Genomic DNA, 22,055 nt, shown 5'->3' with positions numbered 1-22,055 from the left:
CAGTGTTTTACATCCATTATTTTTATTTAGCGGTATCGCTGAAATTATGTAACTTTTAAAAGAAGCGTTCGCTGCACAAAAGATTCTGTGAAATCATTTCCTTTTCATCAATACTTGCAATCTCAGTTGTGAAGATGTAATCTAAGAAACGCTTTTAATGTCTTCTACACGCGGCATTTGAGCCGAATTATATTTTGGTGTCCTTTTTGGTAATTTAGCAAATGATTAGTGGACTAGGTTAAGAAGTAAATAACATTTTAGATGTACTTTGCTTCTCTTGTTGGATCGGTTATTGTGATACTGTTGTCCACAATCACAAGTTTTGCAAAGTATTTGGTATTGTCCTAAACAACCAAGGAGTAAACTTCAGTGAGAGGATCTTTTGCAAAGGCAGTCATTGTATCTGTGAAGTGCCATGCACGTGAAGAGGGAATGTTAATATTTGCTTTGCCCTATAGCAAGGTCAAGTCATTTTCGTAGGTTAAGTGTATGCTGTGTATGCTGTGTCACATTGAGCAGATACTGTTTTGCTGCCTGTCTCTACACTGTGCCTTTGAATGAATTGCCTTGTTCTATTCCACACTTCCCCTGTACAGTAAAGGATGGGTTTGTTCATTTGCTGGGTTTACTGTTTCCTTCCCATGCTTTGCTTCAAAAGCACTTGCTCTTCTGGAATAAAGTCTTGTGTGACAGCAAGCAGAAAAAGGAACCCATTAAGGCTTGATATTTAAATACATAATTCAACAAATACTTACCAAACATTTACTATAAATGGGGTACGTGATTCTTCTTGTCCTCCCCAAGCTTCAAACATTTAGCTCGTGTTTTGGAATTTGATGATTGAACTCAATCCTTGAGTTGGTTTGTGAACCAGTGTTTGTGATACTTTTTTGTCTCCTGAGGGAGGTCTTAAGTCCCAAAAGGGAGTATGTAATACTTGAGGATGGGCAGACTCCCACTCCCCACTTTCTTGACTGCTAAATTAGTAAAAGTGCCCAGATTTATTGATTACATTTGCATGTCCAACATGAAAATCGATGTCAGCCTGTTTTCACATTTCTGGGCATTTTTAAGAACTATTTTTAAGTGTATGAGTTTATGGAGAGACAGTGATGCGGAGGAAAGGAACTATATAGGTAGTGGCCAGAACCACAAAGAAAAAAGGACCAGGAACTCTGCTTTTCATTTGTCCCCATGTCTGTTTTACATAAAGCAACTGAGGCAGTGAGAGGGGAACTAACTTGCCTGGGCTGCCATGTATTAGGCAAGCTGGTTTAAGAGCCACTGCCCAGCTTTCTCCAGCAGGTTCCTCTCATACCATTCTCTCTCTCTCTCTCTCTTTTTTTTTTTTTTGTAGATGACCTTGATATGCAATTAGAGCTAATACTGAGTTCCTCCAGAGCCTGGATCTTTAATTTACTATATAAAAGGTTCAGCAAGGATATGTATACACACACACACACACACACACACACACACAGAGTGTCTCTTAAATACTGACTTCCAGTATTTAAGAATTTTCATCAGATGAAAATTTAGATCCCCAAATTAGTTTGCTTTAGTTGCTGTGGTTCTAAATGTATTATGATACAGCAAGAGGTTGATAAGAGAGGCATACAGACTTATTAATATTTTCATGATACTTGTTAAACTTCAGCTTAGTGAGGAAAAGACCAAAACTAACTGCAGTCTCTGCCCTGCAGGTTCTTTGGTTAACAGTCATATTTTCCTGAGCTGTTCAAAGCCCCAGACTCAAGCTTGTTTGACAACTTGGGTTGGTAATAAAAACAGGTTAGATTTTGTATTGGCTGTTAGCCTCAGTAAATGCCCAGTGGGAACTACAATTATCCCTGTAGTACATTTAAACTTGTAAATAATAGGAAATATGGAGATAGGCTTTTTTTTCTTTTCTTTTTGCTTTGATACTATGTTGTTATTTTAAAAATTTGGAATTGACTGCTCATTTTTCTTGGTCACACTAGAATTCTCTCCCAGTTTTAGTAATTGTAGTGGCAAATGCTGTTAATAACACTTGAGACTAATTCACTTGTGTGTATTTGGACTTTTTATAAATGCAATCTGAAACAGTGGGAAATGTTACTGAAAAACATGTAACAACTTGGAAATGTTGCGGGAAACTATAGTGAACTGAGTACAGGATTAAGGATGGGTTGGTTCTGCTTTGATAGCTTGGTTGGAAGTCAGAATCATTGTGATTTACAGACAACTTGGGTCTCTAAGGTTCCAGGGCTGTTATTAGCTCTCAGTAAGACCATTGTCAGTTCAGCTTGTCTAGAATCTGACAACCTGACAATCTATACTCTGACCAACAACTGTTTTAATTGAAATTTGATGAGTCAACATGGCTGTGTGTCGACTAGATTTCTGATATTTTTTAAATGACAGTTGGATTTCATTTTTTAAAAAGAATTTATTTATTTGAGAGAAAGCAGGAGTGGGGTGAGGGAAGGGGTAGAGGGAAAGGGAGAGATAGACTCCCCAGTGAGCAGGGAGTCACACAGGGCTTAGTCCCAGGACCCTGCGATCATGACCTGAGTCAAAGGCAGACGTTTAACCTACTGAGCCACCCAGGTGCCCCTAACAGTTGGATTTTAAAACTAAATTTTAGGCATTTATAAAAAAGTTAAGTATCCAACCGGGGAATACACAAAGGATAAGAAGCAGTTTTCTTGGTTCTGTCTATATAAGCTATTCCTTTAATCTTTATTCATTTATTTATTGGCTCTTATGTGTTGGGAGCAGTACTAAACCCTATATCTGTATTTATCCTGCCTTAACAAGTTACCTTAAGAAGGTAAGTTGAACCTGAAACATGTAAACAAGTGAGTACAAGGGGTATTGTAGATACTTTGTCCAAACCGTGTAAAGATGCCTGGGAGCGAGAGATCAATTCTATAGTTTTGGGATCGACCTACATAATTTTATAGTTTCCAGACCTTTAGGTTAATTTCATTAAACATTAAAATAAAATATAGTGGTGATATGTTGATTCTTATGAGGAAGCAACAGCTTACTTTGTAATATGTATTTTTAAATTTTGGGGGTGCCTAGGTGGCTCAGTCAGTTAAGTGTCTGCCTTTGGCTCAGGTCATGATCTTGGGGGCCTGGGATCAAATCCCATGTCAGGCGTCCTGCTAAGTGCGAACATTGCTTCTCCCTCTCCCTCTGCCTTTCCCCAGCTTGTCCTCAGTGACTCTCTCACTCTTGCTCCCTTTCTCTCTCAAATAAATAAAGAAAAACTTTAAAAATAAAAAAAATTTTTAGCGGTTAGTTTCTTTGGAAGGGCTGTTATATCCCAGAAACAGAAAAATAAACACCAGAATTTGACTTTGAGATCTAGCAAAGGTTCAGCCATGTCTGTGAAGGAAAAAAGTTTCTTGTGAATTCAGGCTCAGGCCTTTTTGTTTGTGCTTACTATAAGATAATGTTTGCCACTATAAAATAATGTTTGCCCAGGTTCTGACAAGGTGAAGGCAGTGGGAATATGTGAAATGTTATGAAGATCAAGATAGTAAAATCTGGGGGTGCGTGGGTGGCTCAGTTGGTTAAGTGTCTGCCCTCAGCTTAGGTCATGATTCCAGGGACCTGGGATCAAGCCCATGCGGGGTTCCCTGCTCAGTGGAGAGTACGCTTCTCTCTCTCCCTCTGTCTTCCTCCCTCTGTCATCCTCTCTCTCTGTCTGCCAAATAAATAAAATCTTTAAAGAGAGGGGGAGAAAAAAAGGGGGGGTGCCTGGGTGGCTCAGTGGGTTAAGCCTCTGCCTTCGGCTCAGGTCATGGTCTCAGAGTCCTGGGATCGAGTTCCCCATCGGGCTCTCTGCTCTGCAGGGAGCCTGCTTCCTGCTCCTTCAGCCTGCCTGTCTGCCGGCTTGTGATCTCTGTCTGTCAAATAAGTAAATAAAATCTTTAAAGAAAAAAAAGAAAGGGGGGGAGAAGGTAATAAAATCTGACTCAGGGACACTGAAAACAGCATCTCCTGGGTGAGCAGCGTGATCGGACAGTCTGGCACTGCTGAGTAGAGCGCTGGCCACGTGAAGAAATAACGTTAGTTAAAGTGAAAACAACAATTAAAACATTATTTTTGAGATTTATATATATGGAAAGGGGAGAGTGTCTGACATAGTACACAGATATCATAAGGACAACAATGTTTACTGAAGGACAATGTGTTACTAGAAATTTTTCTGTGTTTTTAGCTAAGGGAATTCGTAAGTGGGAGTGCCTTAAGACCCTACTTTTAGATGGAAGTAATAGTTCACTCTGCAAGATTGACTTCGTGCTGGAGGTAAGGAGAAAGAACGTGTTGCCTGGCAACCCCCAGACCATAGGTCAGTGTATCCAGAGAAGAAAAAGTCTATGCTGCTGGATTTTTATGGATAGCAGTCTGCTTAAAACTGCTTGAGAGTTTCCACTTTTTAAGCCTGAACTCTAATCCTTTTTTCATAGATACCTTCTTTTCTCTTTTCTATGAATACTCCTCTCTGTAGTCATAGCCTCTTAACCTCTAGAACAAACTTCTTCCTCTCTGCCTCTTCCTGGTAGCGTTTAAGTGTGTCAAACCACCTCCATCCTCAGGAAATCTTTTCAAGGTTATAGCACACTAACTATTACCCCAGCTTCAAGTTGCTCATGTGTAAAGTTCAGAAATGAATTGTTGATTTCTACTACTTCCAGTTTCCTTTTAATCTCCAGCTTCTTGATTTCCTTTAAAATTTTGTTTCTGCATCTGCCGCTCTATTGGACCTGCCTGACCTATGCCTGCCACTGTCCTTCTTTGGTCCTGACTGCTCTGGTGTCACTCTCATTGTTTTTTTGGGTTTTTTTGTTTGTTTGTTTTTTTCCCACTCCTCTTAAAGGTTTCTTTGCCAGCATACTTTCTTCCTACTCTATTCGATAAGGATTAGTACTCATTGAGGATCAGTCCCTGACCCGCTTTTCTTCCCCTCAGTCCCCTCACTTGCTTTTAGGTTCTTTCTCGTCTTCAGTTCATTTTTTAAGCTCTCCTGTGTAGCTGGAACAGCTTGCTTTATTGAAAAAATCCTTATTCTGCTAATAATTATGTAAAATCATCTATAAAACCTCTTGCTACTCATTGTAAAAATTTTTTTTACATGTGCGTGTTTATGTAGTCTGGTCTGTATATTGTCTAAGTCCATCGCTTTATTTGTGTAAGCTTGTATTTGGGTCTCATTCATTCTTTTACCCCTAGAGTTTGAACATCTTGAAACTATCTAATGTATAAGAACTTGGAACTATCTAATGTATAATAAATATAGGTACTCAGTAAATGGCTGTTGTTAATGACTAATAAATATCCAGGAAAAATTAAGCATTAGGGTTAAATAGTGTCCAGTCTTTTTCCACTGACCTTTTTCCCATTGACGATAAATAGCCAGCATTTTTTTAGCATTACTAAGTGTTAGTTAGGTACCATGAGGAATAATTTGTAAGTTCTTTTTCCTTTAGCTCTTACAGCAGCTCTGTGAGATGATACTTTTATTATCTCCATTTTACAGATGAGGAAACTGAGGCTTAAAGGGAATCAGTGATCTGTTGAAAGCCTCCTTAAACCCAGGTCTTTCTGACTTCAAAGTGCATGTAAATGATTGCTGTACTCTAAGAAAGCTGCTATTTGTTTTTAAAAGTTTTGTTTATTTGGTTTTGTTTTTGAGGAATATCATACTAGAGTGCTGATAATTCAGTTAAAAATCTCAATCCAGGAAGAAATGCCTAAAAGAGCCACTTGATTTACTTCCTGTCTTTATCCACATCCTCAGTTTGAAGTATCCATTTAAGAAGCTGTCTGCCTTTAGCAGTGTTTTCGGCTTTGACAAAAATCAGATCCTATATTCCTGTGTCCATTTTGTCAGTTATCCTGGGTTTTAAGAGATAGTGCCAAACCATTCCTCTAGTGTGTTCTCAGCCCTGGAACTACCAAACAAGTTTATCCATGAAGTAATGCCAGGAATTGGTTAGCTTCCCGGAAACTAAATTTGTCAACCTGATAAACCAGCTCTTATAATAGAATCATCTTATACAGAATTAGAAATGATTCTGTAGTTCTACTTGTTGTGGATTTGACTTGAAAAGCTTGTGTATTGTGCATCTCTGAAATTACCAATTCTCAGGGTGGTTCCCTTGATACTGAAAACTCCATGTATTTTTCTGTTTGGAATATCACTGGATGTGCCTCAGAAAACACCTACCTAGTCATAATTCTCTTTATAGTGATGATCCCAATTTACTGCTACAGTTGGCCCCAAAATTGTACACACATATATTAAATAGTATATAAACTAGCTTAATATGTAAGCCTATACATATTATATATATAAGCCAGTCTTCGAGCTTAGATGTTATGCTCTAATTTTTAAATCTTGGTTGGGAGGTTAAAAAACAAAACAAAATATCATACAAGTTTCCTTTCTTTAAGGAGCTTATAGGGAGGGCGCCTGGGTGGCTCAGTGGGTTGGGCCTCTGCCTTCGGCTTAGGTCGTGATTCCAGGGTCCTGGGATCGAGTCCTGCATCGGGTCTCTACTCAGCGGGGAGCCTGTTTCCCTCTCTATCTCTCTGCCTGCCTCTCTGTCTACTTGTGATCTCTGTCTGTCAAATAAACAAATAAAATCTTAAAAAAAAAAAAAGGAGCTTATAGGGAAACTGCTAGAAAATATAAAACAATTGATAGGACTTTTGTGTGTTTGTTTCTTTGTTTGTTTTCCACTGTGACTGTTTTATCTTGGGATGTATATGTTTAAATTTTGACATGTTTTTCTGTAGATACCTACTTCCTTTACATTCACTATCCCATTTATACATCAACTTTCATATACACTTTGCTACATAATTTGAAATGGAATTGGATGGAAAGCTACTCTAGTGGTATTTTTCTCTGAACATTTTAAGTCTAATTTTACTTTTATGAGCAGGCAAAAACCTTCACATGGGTGCCTTTCTCCTTCCTTTCCTGAACCTCCTCAGAGGACATGTTGGCACTTAAGCACATCTGATCTAGAAAGAGGGAAGAGGCAAATAGCACAGTTTTACTTCCTACACTAAATGTTCTTTTCACAGGGTGTTAGAACATTTTCAAGGCACAACGACGAAAGACAAAAAATAGGTACTCTCTGGGTGGAGTCTCTTGTACTTACTTCTAAGGTGTGCTCCAGGTCCCCAAGTGACTCACTTGTCACCAAAACGTGTAACAACTCATCTTTCATATTCTTTTCCAGATCAACAGATTTATTTTCAACTCCCAAATGCTCTCCTCAAGGACCTGGGAGAATTTTGCAAAACATGGAATTGGGCTGGTTTGGGTTCTGGGTTTTTTGTCCAGTCGTCTTCGGTGCGTGAGAATTCTAGTAGTCGGGATGCCTGGGTGGCTCAGTTGGTTGGACGACTGCCTTTGGCTCGGGTCATGATCCCGGAGTCCCGGGATCGAGTCCCACATCAGGCTCCCAGCTCCATGGGGAGTCTGCTTCGCTCTCTGACCTTCTCCTCGCTCATGCTCTCTCTCACTGTCTCTCTTTCAAATAAATAAATAAATAAAATCTTAAAAAAAAAAAAAGAATTCTAGTAGTCTATGCTAGTTCAAGAAAAGGGGATTAAAAGTAATACCAGTAAGGCAGAGACAATGCATTGCTTGGTCAGTTAGGGAAGAAAAACAATAGAGCTGCCTTTTGGCTTCCCTATGGGAAGCAGAAGGCCTATAAACTTGTAAAGAGTTGGGAGGGAGCATTCAAAGAGTAGGCTTGTAAAACAACTTCTGTTCAAAGCAGAGGTCCTTGTTTGGTACCTTTGAGAATGTGCTCTTCTACATGGGATGCTCTAAGAATAAGTCTGTGTGTGACTCTGACCCATAATCAGCTCTCTGAGAATTCATCTTTTCACTCGCGACCTTACTACACTGTGCTATGTTGTTGTTCGCTCCAACTTTTTATCTGTTTTTCCTGGTTGAGTTTCTCTGGCACTGGAAGAATTGCCCTGTTTGAGCACCTCCCTTGCCACCAGTGAACTGGTAAATATTGCTGCCAGAAATCTTATTGGAGATTTGTTAAGAATCCATTAAAATTTAAGTGCCCATAGTCTGACCTCATTTAGCTATTCTTCAGACATCAGATGCATGCGATTATAGTTACAGGGTCTGTCATTTTACCTGGGCAGAACTCCCTATTAGTCATATAATTTTTTTCTTTTTTTTTTAAAAGATTTTATTTATTTATTAGTTATTTGATAAGGATCACAAGTAGACAGAGAAGCAGGCAGAGAGAGAGGAGGAAGCAGTCTCCCTGCTAAGCAGAGAGCCCAATGTGGGACTCTATCCCAGGACCTTGGGATCATGACCTGAGCCGAAGGCAGAGGCTTTAACCCACTGAGCCACCCAGGTGCTCAGTGATATAATTTTTGATAGTAATTTGCTGGCCTGTATTTTTAAGTTTTTATTTAAATTCCAGTTAGTTAATATACAGCGTAATATTAGTTTCACGTGTACAATTTAGTGATTCAACACTTAACTATTAAAGTATCTTAACCCTATTAAAGTATCTTAACCCATGTGCTCTCTTTCGTTACAGATGAACAGGAGGCATTGAACTCAATCATGAAGGATCTGGTGGCCCTCCAGATGAGCCGACGTCCCCGGGTGCCTGGATATGAGACCATGAAGAACAAAGACACAGGTCACCCAAATAGGCAGGTGTGTGTGTGGCCATGGCAAGACCAACTAAATTGCTGGGAAGGGAAATATTTGAGAAGCCAAGGATGCTCTACTACTAGGCTTGAGTGCTATTGGCCTCTTTCTTTCACAGTCTGTTAAATAGTAAGTGATATAACCCAGTCAGGTGTGGGTCATGATCTGGAGTCCCAAAGCCTTGTGTATCTGACCTTGTGCCTACTGTTCATCTGTAGAGAACAAGAGTAATTCCTTCATTTATAGAGACAGGATTCATATAACTGTTCCTTTACTGATGATTTGGCAAATGTTTAATCCAGATTCATAATCTCTAACTCAGAAGGTTTTTAACTACCTTACAGTATAGGCTTAGGAAAAAGTAATTAATTTTACTATTAGCTTATCTAAAATATAATTTAGAAGGAAAATTTATTTAATAAAATGTCATACAATATATTCTAAAGGAAACAATAATATCTGTTGTTTTTCAGTTGTTTCCCCTCATAGTAACTCAGGTAGTTGAGGGTGCCTATTTTATTGACAGTTGTGTGCTTCTTTAGGAAAACAGTTCCTATTTTTATTAACACTTAAACTCATGCACTGTTGAGAACCACCTTCTGGCCTCCAATGTCCTTTATAAACTCCCTGATACCTGGGTTCTTTGGCCTGCAGTGAAGAGTGAATGACGGAGAGCTTTCCTCCCTAATGGGTATCTAGTGCTGTATTGTATGGCTATATTTGGTGTGTTTGATGAAAATTTGTCCTTGCCATTTTCCCTTGCGTGTCTCTTCATTATCAGCTAACCTCTTTCCTGATTTGCACCTTATTTACCAATTGTTCTGAAGAATCCTTGGTTCCTAGAGAAAAAGTAAGGCCCTAAAACTTACTGTCTAAGGTCTGCTAGATATAGCCTCTCAGAGTATTTCCTGCCTTTAGGAAAACTAGGGACCCTGAGTCCTTTTGTTTCATGATATAACAGAAGGATTAGTTTAGAAAGCTGCTTTCATTTTTATGGCAACCTTACAGAACTGGGGGAACAACAGAATAGGGCCCATTCTTTTGCTATTTTCATACATTATTCTGTCTTATTGTGTGGGTTCTGCGTTGTGGTAACTCTCTTCTATTCAAAGCTGCTTTTGGAAGGAGCATTTTACCAGAAGTGAGTCCCCTCCCCCAGGCTTGAGCCTAATGACCTCACTTTCCTTCCTGTCTTCCTATGGTGGAGTGTGCTGCTCCAGTCAGCTGATCTTTCTCCAAATGGGGCTGTTAGCGTGGATATCAGTTAGGTGAAAAGGGGAAGCTTTCTTGAGTTGGAAGACCCAAAGGAACCAGGCTGGGAAGAGGAGGGTAGCGTGGTGGTCCCTGATCTATTCCTTGAAGGGAGATTACCTTTTAGAGATCCTTCTGATTAAAACCTAAAACCTGTTGTAAGAAAAGTCCTGATCTTGTCCTGTGCCTGCCGCTGTGTTACTAAAGTCAAGTCCGTGGTTATGAAGGGAGAAGGCTGTAAAAAAGGATTGCCTATTGGTTAAGAAGTAATCTTAAGAGGTAGTGGGTCTGAGTACCTAAAATTTACTTGAATATCATCAGTTTTTTTTCTGTTGCATGGAGGATACAGATTATTAACCTCAGTCTGTTTGTTTTTAAAGAAAAAACACAACAGCAGCAGCTCAGCCCTTCTGAAGAGCCCCACACTAACAACAAGCTCATGTGCAGGGGCCGGTGAGGAAAAGAAATTTTTGGTAAGGAACCAAATTACTCATAAAGCTAAAATGTGCTTTCAGATCTGATCCAAGTACAGGAAGAGTGTGGAGTTCATTTCCTAGGCAAGTCATTTTCGTGGATTTGTAGGGAGCACTGGTTACTCATTACCTATGTTCTGTGCTTTTAGTCACCATGTCACAGAACAGTATTGTTCATAAGCAGCATCTGTCAGTGCTGTTCAGTATACTCTGTGTGATGATAGAAGGGTTCTGTATCTGTGCTGTCCAGTGTAGTAGCCACTAGCCACACGTAGCTATTGAGCCACTGAGGCAGTGAATTTTAGATTTTATTTAATTTTAATTAAAATAGGCATATGTGGCTAGTGGCTACTGGCTTGGACAGCACAACTTTATAATATTATATAAGGGACTCTCGGCTTGCTGGGCAAGAAAATAAGAGCATGCTTGAGGTGTTTAGCAATTCATTGGGATGTTCATTCCTCCACAAACATCATGTGTTTCTGCACATTGTGATAAGTTCACAATGGGAAGCCTAGCTAAGATTCTATTCCAGGAGGCAGGGGGGTCTGGGGGAAACATGGAGCTGTGGAACTAGTATGGCTGTTTAGAAATGGAAGCTCAAAGTTTATGCTAATATTGGATAAAAGACAATGACAATGTCAAGATTACTTTTTCCCTTAATAAAGTCAAGGTTGTAGAATGGTGTCTCCTGGGAACTGTAGCAGATGTTCAGCTTCTGACCAGGAGGGGTATTCTTCAGCAAAATCCAAAAGTGGAAACTTGGGGAAAAAGTCTCAGTGAATACATTTCTAAGAAGGAGGGGGTGAAATGGGGGTAGGGGGAACCTTGGAGGGAGATGTGTTTACAGCTTAGTGTAATGAAAAGAACCTGGCCCAAGAGTCTGGTGATGTTAATAATCTGTTAACCTGGGACTTGACATTTTATAGACCGAATCCGTATTTATTAATATTATTGTTTTTGTTTCTTTGGGCTTAGGATAGGATTAAACCATTTTCTCCATTACCAGTTCTTCTGCCCGAGGTCTATACTTGGGAGAGAGGAATGAAAGACTAAAACCTAATTTAAATGTCTAAGAGATGCCAAATTAGCTAGGAGATGTTAAATAGGACTAAAGATTCTAATTGCAGAGTTCCAGCTGAAAGTAACTAAGTGTTTTGGCCAGCAGGAAAAGTTGCCTATTCAGGCAGGTGATGGCGCCAGCACAGGCAAAGAGTGCTTACTTCAGCGTGAGAAGGGCAGTGTTGGCTGCAGGGCAGAGCTGAGATTGCCATTGCCTCATGGAGCTCAAGCTGGACACAGGAAAGGAAAGCCAGAAGAGCTGTGGGTTCATTGACAGAAATATTGGGGGTTGGGAGCTGAGGCCTGGAAGAACTGGAAAATAGATATTAGGTTAGGACCTAATATCTCTGCTTGGTAGGACTTCAGACATCCTCTTCCTTAAGTGAATAAAATAGGTAACTAATTGAAGAAGAGAATGCATTTCGCAACAACTAAGCATTCTGAGTAGCTATGGAAGTACATGGGCAGTGAGGTGCTTAGCTATGAACTGTTTGCTAGGAGGCAGGATCTGTGCTTTCTTCTTCCTCCTGTACATTAGATCCCTGGAAGCCTACATCCTGATTAAAGCTGGCTGAACATTCTTAAATGTGTGGCCCATCCCAGGTGGCCTGGGCCATGTGGACAGTTTTGCAGACCTCGATGAGCAGCATCCCTTTCCTGGTCTTAACTCAGTGCTGTATCAGCAGGTGCAGTATCTCTGTGAAGCTGATGGCTTAGTGGAGTGAAAAGAGCACTGGCTTGGAAGTCATTGTTACTGATCCATTAACTTAGGATTTTATAGTGTACATAGTGCTTTCAACAACAACAGTTAACGATAGTAACAACAACCATAGTACATGTATAATACTTTAGAGTTTGCAAAGTGCTTACACAAAGTTGTTGAGTAGAGCTAGGATGCAAACTCAGGAGTCATATCTTCTGACTCCTGGTCACAGTAATTTTACTATGTCTAAGTCTAATAATCTTTCTAAACCTCAGTTTTTCCATCGGATATATAGACATAATAATACCCACTGTGTCTACCTCTTAAAAGTTGTTGTAAGATTGTAGAATGTAAAGCATCTTGTACATTATGAAACAAATGTACAGATGTAAAGTGGTAGTGATTACATCACTTCTGTTCTGGCATTGCAGTATGAGCTCTGACAGAAGTTTCTAATCAGAACTCTGCATACTGTCATGGAACTCTGAAAGGGTTAAGGTTTTTTGCCCTTATTGGATTGTTACCAGATAGTCCTTTGCAAACCTCTGAGGCTATCCTAACTTCTAAAAATCCCAGTAGGGGAAGAAATAGATACTCTATTTATTAAAGATTTTATTTATTTATTTGAGAGAGAGAGGGAGAGCGTGAGCGGGTAGGAGGGGCAAAGGGGAGAGGGAGAACCAGACTGCCTGCTGAGCGGGGAGCTCACCCCAGAACTCAATCCCTGGACCCTGAGATCCTGGCCTGAGCCGAAGACAGATGCTTAACCAACTGAGCCACCCCACTGCCCGAAAGAGAATCTTTAATTCCAGTTTTTCTCAAATCTTACCAAACTGGTAAGTCTTGAACAGAACTCAGGGTCTGCTGGGTCTGACCTTGCAGATGTTCACTAGTAGGAGCTTCAGAATGGAAAAATTGCTTTCCTCACTGCAGGCACGAGCAGGGCAGAGCTCTTGGCTCTCAGTTCTAAAGGAGGAGAATTCTAGGGGCTGTTCTTCCAGCAAGGTCAGTGATTGAGCAGACGGTCTTTGCTTTTACTGTGATAGACCTGGCTCTTCAGGACTTCCTTTCTCTTTCAAAGGTTGTTGATAAGATAGTCTGGCTAGTTTGGAAATAAAACATAAAGCAATATATAAGTCTGACATTTTATAAGAAGATTGCTTTACATATATTTTATATACATATATGTATGTTTATGTTTATGTGTTTATATAGTATTTTTTGTATTATTTATATGTGTTGATAAAATATAAATTTATTTATTTATATGTGGTGATTTATTAGGCAGCCACAGATAAGTAATAAGCCATTTAATCACTGATTCATTCAGATACTCACTGAACTGCTCCTGCATGCCAGATAAAATGCAAGGACTGAGGATATGGAAAGAACTAGGGCAGAGAAGGGTGCCTTATAATCGTCTCTTCCATTGATCTCTTAGGACTTTCCAGAGTCACACAAAATTATTTTTGTTGTCCTTTTCTTTTTTCTTCTCATTTATTTACTATCTTTGTCAAAATAAGGACTCCAGTACCAAAGATGGGGGAGCCATCAATGATACCTAGCAAATACAGGGAAAAGAGGTCTACAGCATCAGAGAGGGCACTCAGAACAATGGCTAAATGAGGACTTTGTCAATTCAGATTGTTTCACAAGCCTTGTTTAATAAATTCTGATTTTTACGGGGATTCCTGGGAGCTCTCTTTGTTGCATGTTCAGTTTTTGAGTTTAGATTAGAGAAGGTTATTTCTACTTAAGTGTGGTATCATTAGGATGCCCGCATGGCTCAGTAGGTTGGGCGCCTGCCTTCAGCTCAGGTCATGATCCCAGGGTTCTGGGATCGAGTCCCACGTCAGGCTCCTCGCTTGGCAGGGAGCCTGCCTCTCCCTCTGCCTGCCACTCCCCATGCTTGTACTCTCTCGCTCTCTCTGACAAATAAATAAATAAAATCTTAAAAAAAAAAAATAGTCTGGTATCATTGTTGGTTACTCCTGTCATGCCTGCTAAGTTGCCAAATCTGTAGTTCAACCTGCACTATCCTCCTGGCCATGGCCCTCACTGTTACTGGATTGGCTATGGTGGGCAGGGAACTTGAACTTGCCTAGATCTGAATTTTTGTACTGGAATTCTTTTTCTTAGCAAGATGGCCCCTCTCCTTCAGTTCAATATGTGCCTTTAGTCCAGCCTTAGACATACAATGAAATATGTTCCCTGTACTCTGAGAATCATACAGTCCTCTTGGGAACTGAGAAATACACGAAAAAAATAAACTGAGGTGGGGATCCTGGATGCTGCAGTCGGTTAAGATTGGCTGTGGTCTCAGGGTCATGAGATCGAGCCCTGCATTGGGCTCTGTGCTCAGTGGGGAGTCTGCTTGGGATTCTCTTTCTCCCTCTGCTCCCCCACCCTGTGCTCTCTCTCTCTCTCAAATAAATAAATAAACAAATATTTAAAAAAAAGAAACTGTGATGGGATGTAACTGTGCCTAAATGTATGGTACAACCAGTGAGTGCTGTAAAAAACCAGAAAAGTGAAAGGTGAACTTGAGCCAAAGGAGTTACAGACTCATTTCTGGAGGAGGTAGCACTTGAACTGTGAAGATGTGTGAATGTTTAGTTAGGTGGCAGGGAGGAAGGGTGGCATTCCAAATTGGGAAGCTGGTTAAAGGCCTAGGGGAAAGAATGAACATGGGTTTTTTCAGGATGATTGGGCTGCAGAGAGCATTCCTGCTGAGAACAGCGTGAGATGTCTCGGTAAACTGAGTGAGAGTAAATTCAAAGGGCTTTGAATGACAGCTGAGAATTTAGACTTTATTCCATAGGTCAGGGGTGTCACTGATTGCTTTTTGAACAAGGAAGGGACATGGCAAAAGCCATGGTTAAAATGTTCAGCACTACAGAGGAGTGTAGAATGTGTTGGAAAAGGGAGCTGAGAAGTACAGAGGCTCCCTTAGGAATCCAGGGGTGAGGGGAAAGGGGCTCAGTGAGAGAAAGGACAGAGAGAATGAGAAGTGGGGTGCTATAACAGAGGCCTTTGAAGGGAGAATTGGAAGGGAGAGGACGGAAAGGATCAAGCAGAACTCAGAGGTTTGAGTCTGCAGCCAAGGGGGCTGTAGTACCATTGTGAGAAGTGGCAGTGCTGAGAAGGGGACCAGTTTAGGAGGGCAGTTGGTGCAGACATACATGGAGCCAGGTTGAGTTTGAGGTCATAGTGAAAAAAAACTCAGATTGTGTGTGTGTGTGATTTTTTTGCAGGTCCACCATCACTTATCTGCAATTCTGAAATCCAAAGAGTACTAGAAACTGAAAAGGCTTTTTTTTCTTTTTTCAGTTTGTGGCAAACTCGTTCGGCAGCAAAACCTGGCTTGAGTGGATGCAGGGCTATTTATAGTCTTTATTCTACTTATTGTGAGCATTCATACTTTTCACTACAAAAACTAGCTTGTACTATGTTACTAGAAAAACCCTAGATCTTAGGTGACTTAACACAATATCCCCAGTATGGGCAAGGGAAAGACAGTGTTCCTTCCCCACAGTCAGGACCCTGGTTGACGGCAGCCACACTGACCTGGGACATGGCTGCCAGGGAAGGGAGTATAGAGCTCAGTGATGTTTCCAGCTCTTGGTGAGAACTAGTCAGAAAGCCCCAAACTAACTTCAGGAGAGGCTAAGTGATGCAGAGAAGCATGGGGGAATACCTGTTCGTATTCTGCCTGTGGCATGTAAGTGCTGCCCCAGACACCCTCCCCTGGGGGGAGGCATTACATCATCCATGGAACATGTATACTGCCTCCCTGTGTCTACAGTGTGCACCCTGACACGCATTTGGTCCCACGGGTTTTGGCTAAAGGCTCATGGACTTGCGTTAACATTTATTGAGCACTTGCTATGTCCCAGGCACTATTCTCATATCTTTACCTAATATTTTATTTAATTCTTCTGATAATTCCATGAGATAAATATTGTTACTGTTTGCACATTACAGATGCGGAAACTGAGTCACAGGTTAGTCAAATTCAAGATCATGTAGTTAGGAGGTCGTAGAGCCAGGAGTTGAAGCCAGATGGTTTGACTCTAATGCTGCATTCTTACCAATGACTTACCTGCTTCAGTTACAGGGCAGACAGAGGAAGTTTCATGTGAGAGATTGGGGATGGTCAGAGATTTGGGGATTTTCTATTTATAAGTTGCCTATTTTTTATCCCTACTGAAGAGAAGATGTGAAGAAGGGGGAGAAATCCAGAGGCAGAAAGTCCACAAACATCAAGGAACATCACATGTTGGGGGAGGGGTGGGAGAAGGCATGAGGAAGAGGAACCAGCAAAGAAGCAGAAGTGGTTAGAGTGGTGGCAGGTTGTCTGTGCTGGGACAGAGTCCCAGAAGGCAAGGGAGGAGAGAACCTCATTATAGAGGATTTGGCCACCAGTGTGAAATGTCTCAGAGAGGCAAGGAGGATGGTTGGCAGGAGGGACTGAAGAAAGTTATCTTTGTCTGAACTTTCTGTATCCATGGCTTATTCTGGTCAGCCTGACAGGGGGAAACGCAGATTTAGGAGCTTGGCAGATGTGGGCACCCGTGGGGTACCTGCAGGCATCCTGCTAGCGAAAGGCTGTCACCACATCAGAGAAGGGATTCAGAGCATGAGGCATCTTTGTTTATGCTGCTTACTAAGCACAGGCCTGGTTAGTCTTGAGTAGGGGTGATTTATGGTGTAAGGCAAAAGTTTAATCCCCTTTCTAACTGAATTCACATAGAATAGTGCTTGAATTACGACCGAGATGAAATAAATTTAGTTCCTTCAGTCCCACAAAGGGACAGAGGAGATTCCTTTATAAATGCATCAAAGTATAATGTCCCAGTTTAAGAGCTATTGCTGTATGCTTTTTTACTGCTATAAAAAGTTAGAGAAAAATCAAGATTTGCTTATTTATTTATTTTGAAGGGGGGAAGAGAGAGCACATGAGAGGGAGAGAGAATGTGCCAGCTAGGGAAGAAAGGGACAGTCAAAGGGAGAGAGAGAATCTCAAGCAGACTCTGCTGAGCACAGAGTCTAACCTGGGGCTCGATTTCACAATCCTGAGATCATGCCCTGAGCCAAAATCAAGAGTCAGAAGCCCAACTGCCTGAGCCACCCAGGCATGCCCTACATTTTTTTTTTTTTTTAATCAACAGAAAGAAATAAGCCCTAAGGGAATCTGAACAAACTATGAACCTTAAGTAATACATCGGTATTGGTTAGTTAATTGTAACAAAAACAAATGTACCGTACTAATGTATGATGTCAATAGAGGAGACTGGTGGGGAAGAATATGTGGGCTCTATCTGCTCAATTTTTCTGAAAACCAAAAACAGTTCTGAAAATAAAATCCAGGGGTACCTGGGTGGCTCAGTGGGTTAAAGCCTCTGCTTTTGGCTCGGGTCATGATTCTAGGATCCTGGAATCGAGCCTCACATTGGGCTCTCTGCTCAGCAGGGAGCCTGCTTCCTTCTCTCTCTCTCTGCCTGCCTCTCTGCCTACTTGTGATCTCTGTCTTTCAAATAAATTTAAAAAAATAAAATCTATCAATAAAAAATAGTAATAGTGAGCGCTATACCAAGGTGTGCTGGGCTGCGAGCAGCAGGAGGTGCAGGGCTGTCGTAACCGACCTGCAGGGGCAGACGGGGCTGCGCACTGAGCTGGCTGGGGGACTAGAGCGTGTAGGCAGCTGGAGGTGGCATGTCGGTGCACAGCACCCTGTCATAGGCACTGTGCCATGGGGAGCCCTGGCCATGCTAACTGCTCAGCATTTCAGGGAAGGAGAAGAAGACCAAAAACTGCTGTCACTTGCATAAACCTTAAATCCACATAGTAACTCTCTCTGCCCCGCCTTGCTGCTTGGGAATCCACGCATGCCCAGACACACCCACATACGTACACACGGTAGCATGCACACGCAAGTGCAGACCGGATGCAGACACTGACCTTCCCATTCTAGCTCCTTCATCCCTGTCTACTCACAACCTCAGTCAAAGCCTCCACTGCTGGTTTTCCAGTCCCTGTACCTATAGCTTGTTACATGACTGCTACCTCAGTCTCCTGGTTCTGACTCCATTATTACTCCATTTCCACCATGAGTTCCAAAAAGTAAGGTCACAAAAGATCCTTTGATAGTTTCTCCCACTGAAGCCCTGCATCTGTGACTAAAATAAACCTCCTTTGCCTCTGAGACACTGAAGTTGTAGCTAGGATGGTGGTCAAGGGCTGGGCTTCCAGGGTTTGAATCCTGGCTCACTCTTTAAAGCATGGTGACACTGAGGGGACTTATTTAACTTCATTGTAACTCAGTTTCTCTTCTAAAACAGGACAGTAACAGTATCTGTTGTGAGGGTTTGTTTAACTGATAAATGGAACATGTTTAGAACGAGGCTTAGTACACAGCAAATGCTCAATAAACATTAGCTATTTTCATATACTGTTAGTGGATAAAGTGGTCTGTGTGTTACATTAAAAGATGAGAGGTTGGGGCGCCTGGGTGGCTCAGTGGGCTAAGCCTCTGCCTTCGGCTCAGGTCATGATCCCAGAGTCCTGGGATCAAGCCCCGCATCGGGCTCTCTGCTGGGCAGGGAGTCTGCTTCCCTTCCTTTCTGCCTGCCTCTCTGCCTCTCTGTCAAAAAAATAAATAAAATCTTTAAAAAAAAAAAAAAAAGATGAGAGGGCAAGATCAGGACTGTTTTGAGGAGTTATCACATTGCAGGTCAGGGAGCTTTGTTGTCCACTGTTTAGCATGTGAACTTTTCAGGGATATGAAGCTTTTTGAGCCCCAACTATACCTTGTCTTTAAAATAATGGGGGGCACTTGGGTTGCTCAGTTGTTAAGCGTCTTCCTTTGGCTCAGGTCATGATCCCAGGGTCTTGGGATCAAGCCCCACATCCAGCTCCCTGCTCAGCAGGAAGCTTGCTTGCCCCCCCCACTCCCCTTGCTGTGTTCCCTCTCTTTATGTCTCTCTCTCAATCTGTGTCAGATAAATAATAAATCTTTGAAAAAAAAATAAAATAATGGGTTAGAAGAGTGCATTCTTATATTTTGATTCAGTGATTCTCAAGCTGTGGGCTAGGAATACCTAGGAAGTTCCCAAGAACTTTACAGGGGGTCCCTGAGGTCAAAACTATTTTCATATGAATACTAAAATGTTACTTGCCCTTTTTACCTTCATTCTCTTAAGAATGTACAGTAGAGTTTTCCAGAAGCTACATGATATGTGTTATCACAACAGATTAAAACCAGAAGCTGACATGAGAACCCAGCTTTCTCCTGTTAAGCTATGCATTAAAGAAATTTGTGTTTTCTCACTAAACTCTAAAAATATATGGTTATTTTTATAACAATGTGTTTATGTTAACATGTAATATTTTTAGTTAAAGTATATAAAATAAATTTAATTTTCTGTTTTAATTTCTCATATAGCAAATCTCAGTAGATGCAATCTATATAAACAAAAGCTCTTTGAGATCCTCAGTCATTTTTAGAGTGTAAATTAGAACCACCTGTGCAGGCCAGTGGACTGGAGGAGAATTCTAACCTTCTAATCTCTTGGGTAAAGGAAGTCCTTTATGTATCCACCCTACCTTTGACATTCTGTCCCATTCTGTCGTCTTCTCTCTCTGCTCTGTGCTTCTCATCTAAAGAGACTCTAGAACCTTCTTCTTTCTTCCAAGCCACAGTCTATTAATTTCTCTTTATTCTCGGTATACTTCTTATTCACTGATTATGTACTCTTTCTCTCCTCCATCTCTATTATTTGTTGGTTTCCTGACAGTCTTTTCTTTTTTCTGTGTACCTGTTCTTTTCTTCTATAGTATCTCTTCCCTTTTCCTGCCATTTTAAACTCCTTTGAGTCATTTGTTTGCCCTTTACAATATCTCTTCCGCCTTGATTTATTTCTTAGCATTCTGATGCTTCAACTTCCTCCTATTTCTGATATTTACACTCTTTACACAATTCTGTTCTTTACCCAATTAATCCATTTGGATAAATAGTAAGCTCAGGTATTATATACCAGTCCCCTTGCTTTTCACTGGGGGTACAGAAACAAGATAGATGCAGTTCATGTCCTCCTGCACCTTACAGGTTACCCATGATGGTCATTTAGGGCAAATCGGGAACAGTTCTGCAGTTACTTGTCCAGAATCCTACTTTACCCCACTGGGAGTAGTATTGAAAGGAACTCAGGGGGCGCCTGGGTGGCTCAGTGGGTTAAAGCCTCTGCCTTCAGCATAGGTCATGATCCCAGGGTCCTGGGATCGAGCCCCATATCAGGTTCTCTGCTCAGCAGGGAGCCTGCTTTCTCCTCTCTCTCTGCCTGCCTCTCTGCCTACTTGTGATCTCTGTCAAATAAATAAATACAATCTTAAAAAAATAAATAAATAAAATAAAGGAACTCCGAAATCTGTAGTAGCAGCAGCAACCATTTATCACATGTCTACTTTGTATCTGGTGTTTTATTTACATTATGTTGTTTAGTTCTCATTGCAGCTCTGCAAATTAGGTATGTTTAGCCCCACTGTACACTGGAAAACTACAGATAAGTAACTTGTTTGCGGACCCATAGCTAGGAAGTATCCATCCCAAGATTTCTCTTTCTGTTCAGTCACATCAGCCAAGAAGGAAAGGTATCCTGGCCAGGAGGTGATATGGTGAGAGAAACTCCAGTGTCTGTTGTGTAAATGAGTGTAGAACTTAGAAATGACCTGTCAGAGCGTTGCACCTGATCTGGGGCCGCTACTTGGGGATCTTGTCCCAAGAGCTTTCTTGCTCCTGAGGTTAGAACTGGAAGGCTCCCAACTCATTGGAAAGGAATGCATATGAGGTAGAGAAGCTGGAACAGGAGGCATCAGGGATGTTTGTCTAACGTTGCTAAAGGACTACCTGAAGCTTACCTGGGAATGGCAGGCTCACACATGCCACAGATAACACAGAGAACCCACTAACCTGTCTATCATTCCTTTGGCAGAGCGACGTCAGAATCAAGTTTGAGCACAACGGGGAGAGGCGGTAAGTCTTCCTTCTGATCAGTGGTTGTATTCGCGTGTGCTGCAGCTCTCAGAAAGCATTGAACTTATGAAAGCTGTGTTCCCTGGAGTGATCCCTTTGGAGTCCCTGGCTGAGTGATGGGGTTGATTGGGCATGGAAGAGTAATTTTCATCTTTTATTTGGCTTGCCAGTTGAATTTTATTTCTGGTATCAGAATTGGAAGCCATTTCAACTGCTGGTGTTTTGCTCTTCTGCTCTTATTCTACCGCTGTGGGGTTTACCACTTTGCTAGGAAAGGAAGTCAGGACTCCAGCTCTACTCGGAGTTATGGCTTCCAAACACACTGACACTGTGTCATTTATGAGCATCAGAAAGAGACTGGGATTCTCCTGTGATGTGATGCTATTCCTAGCCCAACAGAATGGCCCTGGCTTTGTCCACAGCAGGGCCATGTTAGTGAATTGGAAGTTTCTTTAGAATGTGTCTGGGTGGGAAAACTGCATCAAGTCTATCAGTTGTGAAAGATTTCAGATCATTTGAGGATATAGAAAGAGGGAGTTTTTCAGTCTATATTCAGTATCTTACCTTGTTAAGGAAGTGAAAGTGATGTTACGAAACCCTTCTGTCCTTTCCTCCATTGTTAGTGTTTGTTTTTTTGTAGGAAGTCAAGGTAGAAGTTCTCAGTGGAGAAAAATAAGACTCTACTTAATTTCTCACGTTATTTAAGAAAAAACTTATTTTTTCAAAAGATACAAATGTAGGGGCGCCTGGGTGGCTCAGTGGTTTGGGCTGCTGCCTTCGGCTCGGGTCATGATCTCAGGGTCCTGGGATCGAGCCCCGCATCGGGCT

General features: G+C 41.4%; 1 protein-coding gene across 2 annotated transcripts in view; it reads left to right on the top strand.

Annotated features, from left to right (window-relative positions):
• The window catches only part of MAP3K3 (mitogen-activated protein kinase kinase kinase 3), a 62,138-nt gene that overhangs the window by 1,121 nt on the left and 38,962 nt on the right, over window positions 1–22,055 (top strand). Inside the window, exons 2-4 of one of the 2 annotated variants that reach the window (XM_059380057.1) lie at window positions 8,592–8,713; window positions 10,339–10,431; window positions 21,187–21,227. In XM_059380057.1, the coding sequence (XP_059236040.1) occupies window positions 8,592–8,713; window positions 10,339–10,431; window positions 21,187–21,227 (256 nt within the window). The remainder of the gene's footprint in view (window positions 1–8,591; window positions 8,714–10,338; window positions 10,432–21,186; window positions 21,228–22,055) is intronic. The other variant, XM_059380058.1, reaches the window with a different exon arrangement.

The sequence above is a fragment of the Mustela nigripes genome, chromosome 16 (genome assembly GCF_022355385.1).
Source record: "Mustela nigripes isolate SB6536 chromosome 16, MUSNIG.SB6536, whole genome shotgun sequence".
NCBI classification, from domain to species: Eukaryota; Metazoa; Chordata; class Mammalia; order Carnivora; family Mustelidae; genus Mustela; species Mustela nigripes.
Note: the sequence above shows the minus strand (reverse complement) of the source record. Positions and strands in the feature narration are given on the sequence as shown.